Raw genomic sequence first — 13,878 nt, forward strand, 5'->3', positions numbered from 1 at the left:
ATCTGTAATTTTACTGGAGGCGAGTCGAACAACCTCAGTGATCAAAGCCGTCTTTCCCAATCTACTTTCGGAAAAGCCCACAGGAAAGTGATATTCTACAAAGAAAGTGCTAAAAAGAAAAACAAAAAAGGTGATTAGAAACTAATCAAGTAATAAACCTCATTTCTGTCTGATAAATCCAACATACATTTGAAGGTCCTAGTTTCAGGACCTCTAGTACTTAAAGGCCCTACTTCTTCTTCAAAGACTTCTACCAATCCTGTCAGACAGAATCAAAGGCTCCCTTTCTTGTGTTCTCACAGCACTTTTAATATAAAACATCTATTTTGGCCCCTAAAGCCTTATGTTATAGATAGCCATTTAAATGTTTCTCTCTCCTGCTAACTGTAAGATATGTAAGAACAGAGTATTTATCTTAATTTTCTTTAGTCCCATACTTACTTACATAGTTCTTGGGACCCAGCAAGGATTCAATATACGTCTGTAGATTAAATGAGGCATATGAAAACACATTCCAAATCATAGTGTTATACTATTATTGATTATCATCATCAGACACACTTTTCAAAAATGTCAAATTTAGCTTTCTCATGTTACAGACATACCGCTTTTTTGCTGTAGTCAGCTTAGGTGGTGGACCAGCATAGTTTTTTTTGCCAGGGGCCATCTGAGGACTATCGGGAGGAACTCCCATGGTTTCGATGATGATTCTGACTGAATGTGTTCTACCCAGAAGGGCCAGTCTATCCACACTTAATGTCATCACTTGGGCATCTTCTGGAGTTTCTGAGAGCATCTGTTGTTCAACCAAATTTCTGAAAGGAGTTCATACAAGCAGTGAGGCATATGGTTACATGAAACAATCTAGTTTGCATAGGCAAGATGAGGAAAGAGGGAGGGCAGCAAGTTTTTATTTTTTATTTTTATTTTTGACACAGTGTCTTGCTGTGTCACTCAGGCTGGAGTGCAGTGGCACAATCATGGCTCACTGCAGCCTTGGCCTCCTGGGCTCAAATGATCTCCCACCTCAACTTCCCAAGTAGCTGGAACCATAAGCATGGGCCGTAACACCCGGCTAATTTTTGTATTTTTTGTAGAGATAAGATATCACTATGTTGCCAGGCTGGTCTTGAACTCCGGGACTCAAGCAAACCTCCTGCCTCAGCCTCCCAAAGTGCTGCGATTACAGGTGTGAACTGCCATGCCCAGCCAAGTATCTTGATTCACAAGTTATCAAGGATTGGAAACAGCTTTAATTATCAGAATTCTGGTCCTATAGTGCAAGAAATCTCAAAAGATGTAAAAATAATCTTATAATCTAAAGGTGTGAGAGTGTATATTCAGGGTAACTTGAATCTATGCTCCCAGGTTAAAAAAATATTTAAAAAGACTATATATATTTTTTATTATATATATACACACACATACATTTTACACACACACACACACACACACACACACACAAACACATATATACATATACACACATATACATATATACAATACATAAAGGTTTATCTCCACACAAGTGCAGAAACTGATACTATAAATTTAGTTTTTTCTAGAAGAGACACAGACCTTATTTCAGTTACCCACTTTCCTAATGTAACTACTATTATCACTTTTGTGTATTTCTTTTCATTTGCTTTCCTTATGCATATTTTCTACATAGTTGTGATCACAGTTACACATACAACCTAGAATTCTGCTTTCTTCCTTAACCATTTCAATTGCATCCATCTTGGTAGAATCAATATTGTGAAAATGACCATACTACCAAAAGCAATCTACAAATTCAATGCAATTCCCATCAAAATACCCCCATCATCCTCACAGAACCAGAAAAAAAATCTTAAAATTCATATGGAACCAAAAAAGAGCCCACATGGCCAAAGCAAGACTAAGCAAAAACAACCAATCTGGAAGCATTACATTACCTGACTTCAAACTATACTGTTAAGGACACGGTCACCAAAACAGCATGGTATTGGTATAAAAATAGACACACAGACCAATGGAATAGAATAGAGAATCCAGAAATAAAGCCAAATATTTATAGCCAACTGATCTTTGACAAAGCAAACAAAAACATAAAGTGGGGAAAGGACACCCTATTCAACAAATGGCGCTGGGATAATTAGCAAGCCACATGTAGAAGAATGAAACTGGATGTCCATCTTTCACCTTATATAAAAATCAACTCAAGGTGGATCAAGCGCTTAAATCTAAGACCTGAAACCATAACAATTCTAGAAGATAATATTGGAAAAACCCTTCTAGACATTGGCTTAGACAAAGATTTCATGACCAAGAAACCCAAAAGCAAATGCAACAAAAACAAAGATAAATAGATGGGACTTAATTAAACTAAAAAGCTTCTGCACAGCAAAAGAAACAGTCAGCAGAGTAAACAGACAGCCCACAGAATGGGAGAAAATCTTCACAATCTATACATCTGACAAAGGACTAATATCCAGAATCTATAAGGAACGCAAACAAATTAGCAAGAAAAAATCAAACAATCCTATCAAAAAGTGAGCTAAGGACATGAATAGACAATTCTCAAAAGAAGATATATAAATGGCTCACAAACGCATGAAAACATCCTCAACATCAATAATGATGAGGGAAATGCAAACCAAAACCACAATGCAACAGCACTGTACTCTTGCAAGAATGGCCATAATATAAAAATCAAAAAATAATGAACGTTGGTGGGGATGTGGTGAAAAGGGAACACTTTTACACTGCTGGTGAGAATGTAAACTACTACAACTACTATGGAAAACAGTGTGGACATTCCTTTTTTTCTTTCTTTGAGACAGAGTCTCTCTCTGTTGCCAGGTGCCAGGCTGGAGTGCAGTAGTGCGATCTTGGCTTACTGCAACCTCCACCTCCCGGGTTCAAGCAATTCTCCTGCCTCAGCCTCCCAAGTAGCTGGGACTACAGGCGTGTGCCACCATGCCCAGCTAATTTTTGTATTTTTTAGTAGAGACGGGGTTTCCCCATGTTGGCCAGAATGGTCTCAATCTCTTGACCTTGGCCTCCCAGACTGCTATGATTACAGGCATTAGCCACTGCGGCCAGCCAACATTCCTTAAAGAATTAAAAGCAGAACTACCATTGGATCTAGCAATCCCACTTCTAGGTATTTACCCAGAGGAAAGGAAGTCATTATATGAAAAAGATACTTGTACACACATGTTTATAGCAGCACAATTCACAATTGCAAAAATATGGAACCAGCCCAAATGCCCATCAATCGACGAGTGGATAAAGAAATTGTGATATATATATATATATATTCCATATATATATATTCTATATATATAGTATTCCATATATATTATATTAATATATATATTATATATTAATAATATATATTATTCCATATATATATATATATATATATGGAATACTACTCAGCCATAGAAGAAAAAAAAATAATGGCATTTGCAGCAACCTGGATGGAATCTGAGACCATTTTTCTAGGTGAAGTAACTCAGGAATTGAAAACCAAACATCATATGTCTCACTCATAAGTGGAAGCTAAGCTATGAGGATGCAAAGGCATAAGAATGATACAATGGACTTTGGAAACTGAGGACAACAGTGGAAAGAAGGTGAGGGACAAAAGACTACAAATTACATACAGTGTATATTGCTTGGGTGATGGGTGCACTAAAATCTCAGAAATCACCACTAAACAATTTATTCAGGTAGCCAAATACCACCAGTTCCCCAAAACCTATGGAAAAAAAATTTACCCATCTTTTTGGATTATTACATTTTTAAGACTTACAATGTTTACTGAGTTATTTTAACTTAATCACTCTGATAGTACTGGGCAAATGGGTCATTTTACCTTAGGAGATCGTGTGAAAGTATTGTTCCTTTGCTTTTGCCTTTAAATAAACAGTCACAGAGCAGCTCACCTATTTCTCCTGCCTGCCGACCTCTTCTTCAGCTTATGATCACCTGACTCCAGAAGCTTAGACGATCTGGCAAGAGCTTTTGACTGGTTCATATTTTCAGAAGGGACAATATCATCCTCTTCACTGAGGAAATCACTGACGCTGGTATCAGATTTCTACGGAGGAAGAAACGTAGACACTAAAAGATAACTGCTTTGGGGATTGTGGTAATGAAACATCTATCTAAAGAAAGCAAGTTCTTTTCTGTACATATATCATTCTCTTAAAGAAAGAACTGACACCAGGGAGATAAACCCACATTTCTCCTGGTTATGCAAAAATAATCTGAAGTTCACAAAATAACCTACAAGTTCAGTTCAAAGCAGATAAATGAAGGTAGATTCTTCTTTCAAATTCTCAACAATAATAACAACCATAATTTATTGACTATAGAGTATACATCTGGTATTATGCTGAATGTACATGTATATTTCCAATATTCACCACATTCCTACAAGGTTCCTTTATCTCAATTTTTACAAGTGAGAAAATCAGAGCTGAAAAAAGTTAGGCAGCATGTTTATGATCCACAGCTATAAAGCCAGATTTTGATCTCCATGGGCTTCAAAGCCTGTATTTCTACTGCAGTTTGAGGCCAAATGACTTGGATAATGTTACCTCACTAATTATTTGGATAGACTACTTTTTTTTTTTCTTTCCTTCTCTTCTAAGAAAAAGAAAAGGATAGACTACTTTTTTAGAGACAGGGTCTCACTGTGTTGCCCAGGCTGGAGTGCAGTGGTACAATCAGAGCTCACTGCAACCCTGACCTCCCTGGGGCTCCTGTGGTCCTCCTACCTCAGCCTCCTAAGTAGCTGGGACTACAGGCATGCACCACCAAACCTGGCTAATTTTTATATTTTTTGTAGAAATGAAGTTTGCCCATGTTACCAAGGCTGGTCTCAAACTCCTGGGCTCAAGTGATGTGCCCGCCCCAGCCTCCCAAAGTGCTGGAATCATAGGCATGAGTGACCATGCCCGGCCAAGAATACTTTTTTTCACCATTCTATACTACAATGATTCATTCTGCTTTTAATCTTGCTAAAATGAACCGTTTACTATATTTCACAAATTTCCTTAATGAGGGAACCAATGGCTAAGCCCCCTGTCATTCATTTTTATTTTGAGAAAAGGCAGCTACTGCAATTGACTGATCAGCCCTTTACATCACAAAATGTAAAATAAAGAGAGATGGCATTATAGTTATTGGGTTCCATTTTTAAAAAAAACATACAAAGCTTGCTAATATAAATTCAGGACACCAATCCAAAGGTATTTTAAGTCTATTATTTCCAACTATCTTTTTTCCTGTATGTCAGGGATTATAATGTATTGATCTGTGATAGGGAGACAAATTAATTTAAATAAGCATGATAAGAAGGTCTTTCTTGGAAGCAATACAACTTTTTATTTTTTTTTGAGATGGAGTCTCAGTCTGTCGCCAGGCTGGAATGCAATGGCGTGATCTTGGCTCACTGCAACCTCCGCCTCCCAGGTTCAAGTGACTCTTGTGCCTCAGCCTTCCAAGTAGCTGAGACTACAGGCATGCACCACCATGCCTGGGTAATTTTTGTATTTTTAATAGAAACAGCGTTTCACCATGTTGTCCAAGCTGGTCTCGAACTCCTGACTTTAAGTGATCCCGCCTGCCTCAGTTACCTACTGCACTGTTGCAATACACCGTTTAAAAGGAAAAATGAGAAAGCTTTTTACCTTTAAGTTTTACTTTAAGTGGCAGCTTTTAAAAATGGTTATTGACAAGGTAATCAAAATCCAGATGGGTCCGAGGGCTAAAAAGAACTAAGGTTAACATAAACTATGTTATTCAAAAGCTAAGAATTTCAGGTACCAAATACAAGGTAATCATGCCATGAATGCTATTCAATATTAAAAATCTCAAACACTGACTCTGGGGAAGGACATGAGTATCATAACTTCTTGGTTTTCCCACTGTCTCATAGCCAGTTGGTTCACTCCTTTTTTCAGGCAACAAATATTTTCTAACATTATTTTGTTCAAATAGCATGGGGGATTATGCAGTACTATTCATACATTCATTTATTCACTAAGTATTCACTGAGTGAGTACTCAGTATCTGTCAGGCCTTTGCTGTACTGGTAATGAAAGAATGAAGACACATTCTTATGTACAAGGGACTATATCATACAATGTGATAAGAGCTATAATAAAAATATGTGCAAGATATGTGGGCATTCAGGAAACAAATTCTGTTTGGAGAAGTCTGGAATGATTTCTTCACAGAGGTGATGAGTTGATCTTCAAGAATGAAGTTTATCAGATGGATAAGGGCATTTCAACATTCAAAGTAGAAGGATTAGTACCAGCAAAAAATAGGGAGATACAAGAGCTTAGGCCAGGTGCAGTGGCTCATGCCTGTAATCCCAACTGTTTGGGAGACCAAGGCAGGAGAATCGCTTGAGCCAGGAGTTTGAGACCAACTTGGGCAACATAATGAGACCCTGTCTCTACAGAAAAAAAAAAAAAAAAAAAGAGCTGAAAAAGACTATACTGGAGTCTCCGGTGGGTAAAGGGAAAAGTGGGAGATGAAGTCAGGTCAGTCACAGTCAGATTCTAATGCCATTCTTAAGGCTGATGACATACTGTGGTCTAGTAGAAAAAAACACAGGCTTTTTGTCAAATAGACTACGGTGAGAATTCCAGTTCTGCCACTTAATTATTTGTACTTAACCTCTTTAAACTTTTGTTTCATGCTATGTAAAAGAGAGATAATACTATCTCATTTAGCTGGTAAAAAAATTAAACAAAATAGGGCTGGGTGTGGTGGCTCAGGCCTGTAATCCCAACACTTTGGGAGGCCGAGGTGGGTAGATCACTTGAAGTCAGGAGTTCAAGACCAGCCTGGTCAACATGGTGAAAACCTGTTTCTAATAAAAATACAAAAATTAGCCAGACGCAGTGGCACAGGCCTGTAATCCCAGCTACTTGAGAGGCTGAGGCAGGAGAATCACTTGAATCTGGAAGTTGGAGACTGTGGTGAGCTGAGATCACGCCACTGCACTCCAGACTGGATAACAGAACGTGACTTGGTCTCAAAAAAAAAAAAAAAAGGAATTAAATAATGAATTAAAAGCAGTATTTACTGCTCTATTAGTTTCAGCCATAAAAAAACAAAAAACAAAAAACAAACACCCCCCCAAGTATTTAAAATATAACAGATAAGATGTAAAGTCCCTAGCACACAGAAAATGGGTAATAATAAATGTGTAATAAATATTTCCTATTTATCCTTTAGGGAGCATAGTATCAGTGATGACTGTGAAGGTGGGAAGTCATGAAATCCTAACAGTTCCTAATGTCTTTCTAACCCACCTCCTCCTGCCCAGTCCCACTGCTGCTACATTCACTCAGGCATTCTCTCTCATACCTCCCTTAGCCCAGTGACTTCCTATCTGCTTCTCATTAATTCCCCATTCAGTCTCTGCCCCACTTCCTGTATGGTTGCCAGACTCAGATTCCTAAAACACTCTTGTGATAGGTGATTCTTCATCTAACATGAAAAGCCTTTCACAGATTAGGTGGAATGTGCTAGCCTGCATTATCAACTTCTTTTCCACACAAATTCTCATCTAGTCAATTGGATCCCTTGCAGTGCAAAAATGTGCTTTTCTGCACAGGTCATTCTTTCTATACCCATTTTGTATCTTCTCTCTGCTTCTCAAAACACTATCTGTCAAGTCTCTGTTAAAACTCTTTATTCTTAGGCCGGGCGCGGTGGCTCACGCTTGTAATCCCAGCACTTTGGGAGGCCGAGGCGGGTGGATCACAAGGTCAAGAGATCGAGACCATCCTGGTCAACATGGTGAAACCCCGTCTCTACTAAAACTACAAAACATTAGCTGGGCATGGTGGTGCGTGCCTGTAATCCCAGCTACTCAGGAGGCTGAGGCAGGAGAATTGCTTGAACCCAGGAGGCGGAGGTTGCGGTGAGCCAAGATCGCGCCATTGCACTCCAGCCTGGGTAACAAGAGTGAAACTCCGTCTCCAAAAAAAAAAAAAAAAACTCTTTATTCTTCATTATATTTTTTCTCCACAATCTCATGTAAAAGTTTTCCCTGCTTCTTCCAAACTGTGGTAGCCCTCATTGTCTTACTACTGAGCTGGTATAAACTAGCTTGTATTTCAGTATCTTTTTTTGACCCAGAGAAAAGGAAAATCAGGAGTATGAACTTTCACACATATAAATAATTACTTGTGGAACAGGGATTGGACTTACTATGTATAGACTCTAGAAGACACTAAACCAATGAAAAGAACCTAAGGCTTGATATAAAAAAGAACTTTGGGAAAACCAGAGCTGCCAGAAAAGAGAATCCCTGTCTTACAGGCCAGAAGAGTTTTGTCTCCTGTGAGTAAGAAGTATTTTGGAATATTTTAAATATATACCTGTTAAGGATGGTTCTGAGGGTATAACTATATCAGTTCTTCCTTATAAAAGCTCTAAGGAAACCATACAATATATTAATTAAATCATAGGCTTTGGACTCAGGCAAATTTGAATTTGAATTCTGGCTCTAATACTTATTTGTTACATGTTCTTGGACAAAATATTCAAATATTACTAGGCCTGTCTCAACATTTGTAAAATGAAGATAATACTTTCTTTTCCAGGTTGTCATTATGATTAAGTAAGGTAAAGTATGTAAAATGTATAGCTGTCTGGCAAGGGGTATCATGCCTGCAGCTACTTATATTATTAATACATTTGTTCTCTAATTCCCAATGCTTCAGATTCAATGACTTACAGGTGCTGTATAAAATAAGTTCTCCAGAAGACTCTGGTCATACTGAGGATCATTCAGCTCACTGCTGCAATACACATCACTCCCAGGAGATGGGGAATCTGGAGGAGAGCCTAGCCCATCCCAGTTATTGCCCTGGGATAATTCAGCACTGCAGAGATAAGAAAACAAAGCAGAAGAATTTTAACAGAAGTTTCAGCTGAACTATTCTCTCTTTAGTGAAACTTTCTGAAGTTCTAAATGTGGAAGGAGTTATGTTAAACAAAAGACTCCCATTAAACAGAAGACTACTGAATAAATATTTCCCAGTTATACTATCCCTCCTCTGGGATGCTAACTACCAGTATTCAAAAATACACTGCTGACACTGATTGTGATCTCATTCATTTATTCAACAAACATTTATTGTTCACCTATTATATGCTAGGTCCTGGAAGACACTGAGATGGCTAAGCTAACACAATGTGTACTCTTGTGTTATTTATGGTCTGATAGGGAGAAAAAAAAAAAGGATAATTCAATGAGTTAAATATTATATATTGATTTTGCAAAAAATTCACGGATACACCCACTTCCAATAAATAAAAATATGTGTATTCAGAACTAATTATGGTGATACTAGTTCTATGTAGAATATAAAAATGAAAAAAAAACTTAACAGTTTATAAACTAATAGGAAGATAAGCATGTAAGTAACTATAAACTCAGAATTTTGAAGAAACAAATTCTCCTTCTTTTGAAATCCTACACTGGTATTTTTTTTCTTTGTTCGAAGTAGAGTTTTGCTCTTATCACCCAGGCTGGAGTGCAATGGTGTGATCTCACCTCCCTGCAACCTCTGCATTACTGCAACCTCTGCCTTCCGAGTTCAAGTGATTCTTCTGCCTCAGCCTCCCTAGTGGCTGGGATTACAGGCACCCACCACCATGCCCGGCTAATTTTTGTATTTTTAGTAGAGACGGGGTTTCACCATGTTGGTCAGGCTGGTCTCAAACTCCTCAGGTGATCCACCCACCTTGGCCTCCCAATGTGCTGGGATGACAGGCGTGAGCCACTGCGTCTGGCCGTTGGTACGTTTTCTGATAGCAATTTTTACTTTCTACTTTTATTTCAGGTCCTTGTATAAATTCCATATTTTTCCTCAAAGTATAGGCCCCTTGAGGACAAAGTACGCATGTATGTTTGTTTCTTGTATAGTAATTAGCATTTAATAAGTACCTATGAGTGAACTTAATGATTTCTTAATGAACATGATGCCAGGTACAATGCTACACATTTTATTTATTATTTCTTTCCATGTTGCTTCCCTTCAAGCTAGCTACTATACTTTTCCCCTTAATTTCTCAAGAAAACAGTATATAATCACTAGTTTCAAATTAGACAGTGCTTCTATATTATTTTGAACAAGCAGATAATTAACATTCCTTTCCTCACCTTTCCTTAGTCTACGGCACGGTTTCTCAATCTCAGCCCTGCTGACATGTTGGGTCAGACAATGCTTTGTCTTTGGGACTGTCCTATGCATTTCAGATCCCTGTCCTCCACTTACCAGGTGCCAGTAGCATGTTCCCAGTTGTGACAACCCAAAAATGTCTCCAGATACTGTAAACGTCCCATGGGGCTGGGGTGGGGAAGAATCATTCCCTCCTTGAAAACCATCAGTCTATATAGTAACTCTCTTTCAAAGGTCAGAACAGCTTCCTAGCTGCCATAATCAAACTAACAACTTCCCAGTCTACATGGCCGCTCTGCAGCGTCTGCAGCCCAGGAGTTTGAGAGCTGCTCCTTTTTGAAACTCTACTTTTTAGTCTTTTATGTAACTGTATTATTTGCCACATATACTCTCTCCTTTGTACATTCTTAAAAATATGAAGATTTTTCCAGTTGCTTGTTATTCCCCCCTTTGTACACCCTTAGTTATGAAGACTTTTCCACTTTTTACTTTTTTGAAATTAATATTTCTTTGAATTTATTCACCTGCCTATGACATACTAAAAGGGATAAAATTTGCCTGCATTCCTTGGCCATAAAATAAGCCTATTCTCAGCATTAGCCTGTTCTTTTTCTTCTTAGACATAATTTTAAATAAAAGAATACACATACCTATTTTGAAAGTCAAATAGGACTATAAGGCTTATAATAAAAAACCGTAGTTGACTCATTCCTCAGAGGCGATCATTTTCAATTCCCTTGGATGCTTCTTCTGGTATTTACCTCCATATTTCTCTTTTTAAAAACTGTATTAGAGACATGGTTTTGCTTTATTGCTTAGTCTGGAGTACAGTGATATGATCATAGCCTCGAACTCCTGAGCTCAAGGGATCCTCCTGTCTCAGCTTCCCTAGTAGTAGCTAGGATTACAGGTGCACAACACCACATCCGATTAATTAAAAAAATTTTTTTGTAGAGACAGGGCCTCATTATGTTGCACAGGCTAGTCTTGAAATAAACGATCTGACTTAGCCTCCCAAAATACTGGGATTATAAGAGTAAGTCATCATGCCTGGCCTTACCTCCATATTTTCAAGTGACACATTAATATACTGTTATTTTCTGATTTTTCGCTTTTCTGTATGGTCTATGAACTTCCTATTATGAAAAATGAAGGACCCACTCTCTTATACCATTACACTTGAACCACGCATTTCCCGTTTACCTATCTCAATATATGTTCCATTCCCCTCCACTTCTGCACTCCTTAGAAACACTCCTACTGAAGTCAGGGATATTCCTATATGGACTGCTTGCCCTCTCTCTATGATATATAACTGAAATATCCTTCTATCCCTATTCTGTGTTGTGACTCCTATTTCTTGGACTGTAAGTCTTACTCTTTCCTCCTAAAATCAATGTTCAGTAGAGGATTTTTTCCTGTGGTTTTCTGAGAAATTGTGCAAGACAGGCAAACTTCTGAGACTCTGCATAAAGTTATTTTTACTCTACCCTCACACTTGATTAATAGTTTGATTAGGAGTAGAATTTTAGGTTGAAAATAAGTTTACTTCATAATTCTTAAGACATTTCTGCATTGTCTTCCAGGGAACTGGTAGAAAACCTGATGTTATTCCAATTCCTCATACTGTATATAGGACCTTTATTCTTTCTCCCTCTCTGGAAGCTTTTAATATTGTCTCTCAGTATTTTAAAATTTCATAATTATGTGTCTTGGTGTATCTTTTTTCATTCACTGTTCTGAGTTCTTGATCTTTTTTCCCCCCACAAACAGGTTTATTGAGATATAATTCACATACCATACAATTTTCCCATTTAAAGTGAGCAATTTGGTCAGGCATGGTGGCTCACACCTGTAATCCCAGCACTTTGGGAGGCCGAGGCTGGTGGATCACTTGAGATCAGGTGTTTAAGACCAGCTTGGCCAACATGGTGAAACCCTGTCTCTATCAATGATACAAAAAATTAGCTGGGCGTGGTGGCGTGCACCTGTAATCCCAGCTACTCAGGAGACTGAGGCAAGAAAATTGCTTGAACCTGGGAGGTTGAGGTTGCAGTGGGCAGAGATTGAGCCACTGCACTCTTGCCTAGGCGACAGAGCAAAATTCTGTATCAAAATAAACAAATAAATAAATAGACAAAATAAATAAAGTGAGCAATTCTATAGTTTTTAGTATGTTTATAAATGTGACCAACCATCACTGCTCAATTTTAAAACATTTTCATCATCTCAAAAAGAAACTCCATAACCTTTAGCTGCACTGCCCTATCCATCATCACTCCCAGCCCTAAGGAAACATTAATCTGTTTTCTGTCTCTACAGATTTGTCTATTTGGACATTTCATTTAAATTGAAATAAAAAAAACATATTTATTTATGACTGGCATTTTTTTATTTGAGACGGGGTCTTGCTCTGCAATCCAGGCTAGAGTATAGTGGTGCAATCACAGCTCACTCTAGACTTAACCTCCTAGGCTCAAGTGATCCTCCCACCTCAGCCTCCTGAGTAGGCAGGACCACAAGTGTATGCCACCACACTAGGCTAATTTTTTACTTTTTGTAGAGATGGAGTCTTCCTGTGTTGCCCAGGCTGGTCTTGAACTCCTGAGCTAAAGTGATTCTCCCACCTCAGTGTCCCAGATTACAAGTGGGAGCTACCACACTACGCCCAGGCTAGCTTCTTTCAATTAGCATGTTTTTAAGCTTCATCCACGTTGTAACATGTAGCAGTACTTCACCTTGATGGCCAAAGGTGAAAACACTACTCTACGATATGGGTATTCTAGATTTCTTAATCCATTCATCAGTTGATGGACATTTAGGTTGTTTCATTTTTGTAGTTGCCTTATTTAGTTTTACATGTGGCTGTCCAGTTGAATAGTGCTGGTATGAATATTCATGTACACATGTTTATGTAGACATATTTTTTATTTCCCTTGGGTATATACCTAGGAGTTGAATTGCTGGGTCACATGGTAAATCTTAAAAAAAAAATTTATTGTTTTCTGTCATATGGTAAATCTATAGGTACGAGTTTGAGGAGCTGACAGACTATTTTCCAAAGTAGACGCATCATTTTACATTCCTGCCAGCAGTGTACCAGGGTTTCAAATTCTCCACATCCTCATTAATGCTTGTTGCCATCTAGACTATTTGACTTTAGTGGGTGTGAAGTGGTATCTCATTGTCTTGATTTCCTGATAACAAATGGTGTCAAGCATCTTTTCATGTGTATATTGGGCATCTTAATATATTTTTTGGAAAAATGTTTATTCAGATCCATTGCCCATGTTTTTTAATTGGATTACTTGTTCCTTAATTATTAAGTATATAAGTTTTGTATATGTTCTAGATAGTAGTCCTGTATCAGATATAAGATTTAAAAATATTTTTTTCCCATTCTGTGGTGTCTTCTTATTTTAACAGTGTCCTTTGAAGCACATGTTTTTAATTTTGATGGAGTCCAAAGTATGTATCTTTTTTCTTTTGTTGTTTGTGCTTTTGGTGTCATATCTAAGACTCTTTTTCCCAAATCCAAGGTCACAGAGTTACCTCTAAGAGTTTTGTAGTTTTAGCTTTTCCATTTAGCTGTTTGATCCATTTTGAGTTAATTTTTGTGTATGGTGTGAGATAAGGGTTCAACCTCATTTTTTTTTTTTTTTTTTTTTTT

General features: G+C 37.8%; 1 protein-coding gene across 6 annotated transcripts in view; it reads right to left on the bottom strand.

Moving 5' to 3' along the window:
* Positions 1-13,878, bottom strand: part of C2CD3 (C2 domain containing 3 centriole elongation regulator) — a 160,935-nt gene that overhangs the window by 101,352 nt on the left and 45,705 nt on the right. For all 6 annotated transcript variants that reach the window (XM_017532972.2, XM_017532971.2, XM_017532970.2 and 3 more), the window contains 4 exons: positions 8,759-8,906; positions 3,936-4,090; positions 606-815; positions 1-109 (listed from right to left, as the gene is read on the bottom strand). In XM_017532972.2, coding sequence (XP_017388461.1) covers positions 1-109; positions 606-815; positions 3,936-4,090; positions 8,759-8,906 — 622 coding nt within the window. The remainder of the gene's footprint in view (positions 110-605; positions 816-3,935; positions 4,091-8,758; positions 8,907-13,878) is intronic.

This window comes from Cebus imitator, unplaced genomic scaffold, assembly GCF_001604975.1.
Source record: "Cebus imitator isolate Cc_AM_T3 unplaced genomic scaffold, Cebus_imitator-1.0 Scaffold79, whole genome shotgun sequence".
NCBI lineage: Eukaryota > Metazoa > Chordata > Mammalia > Primates > Cebidae > Cebus > Cebus imitator.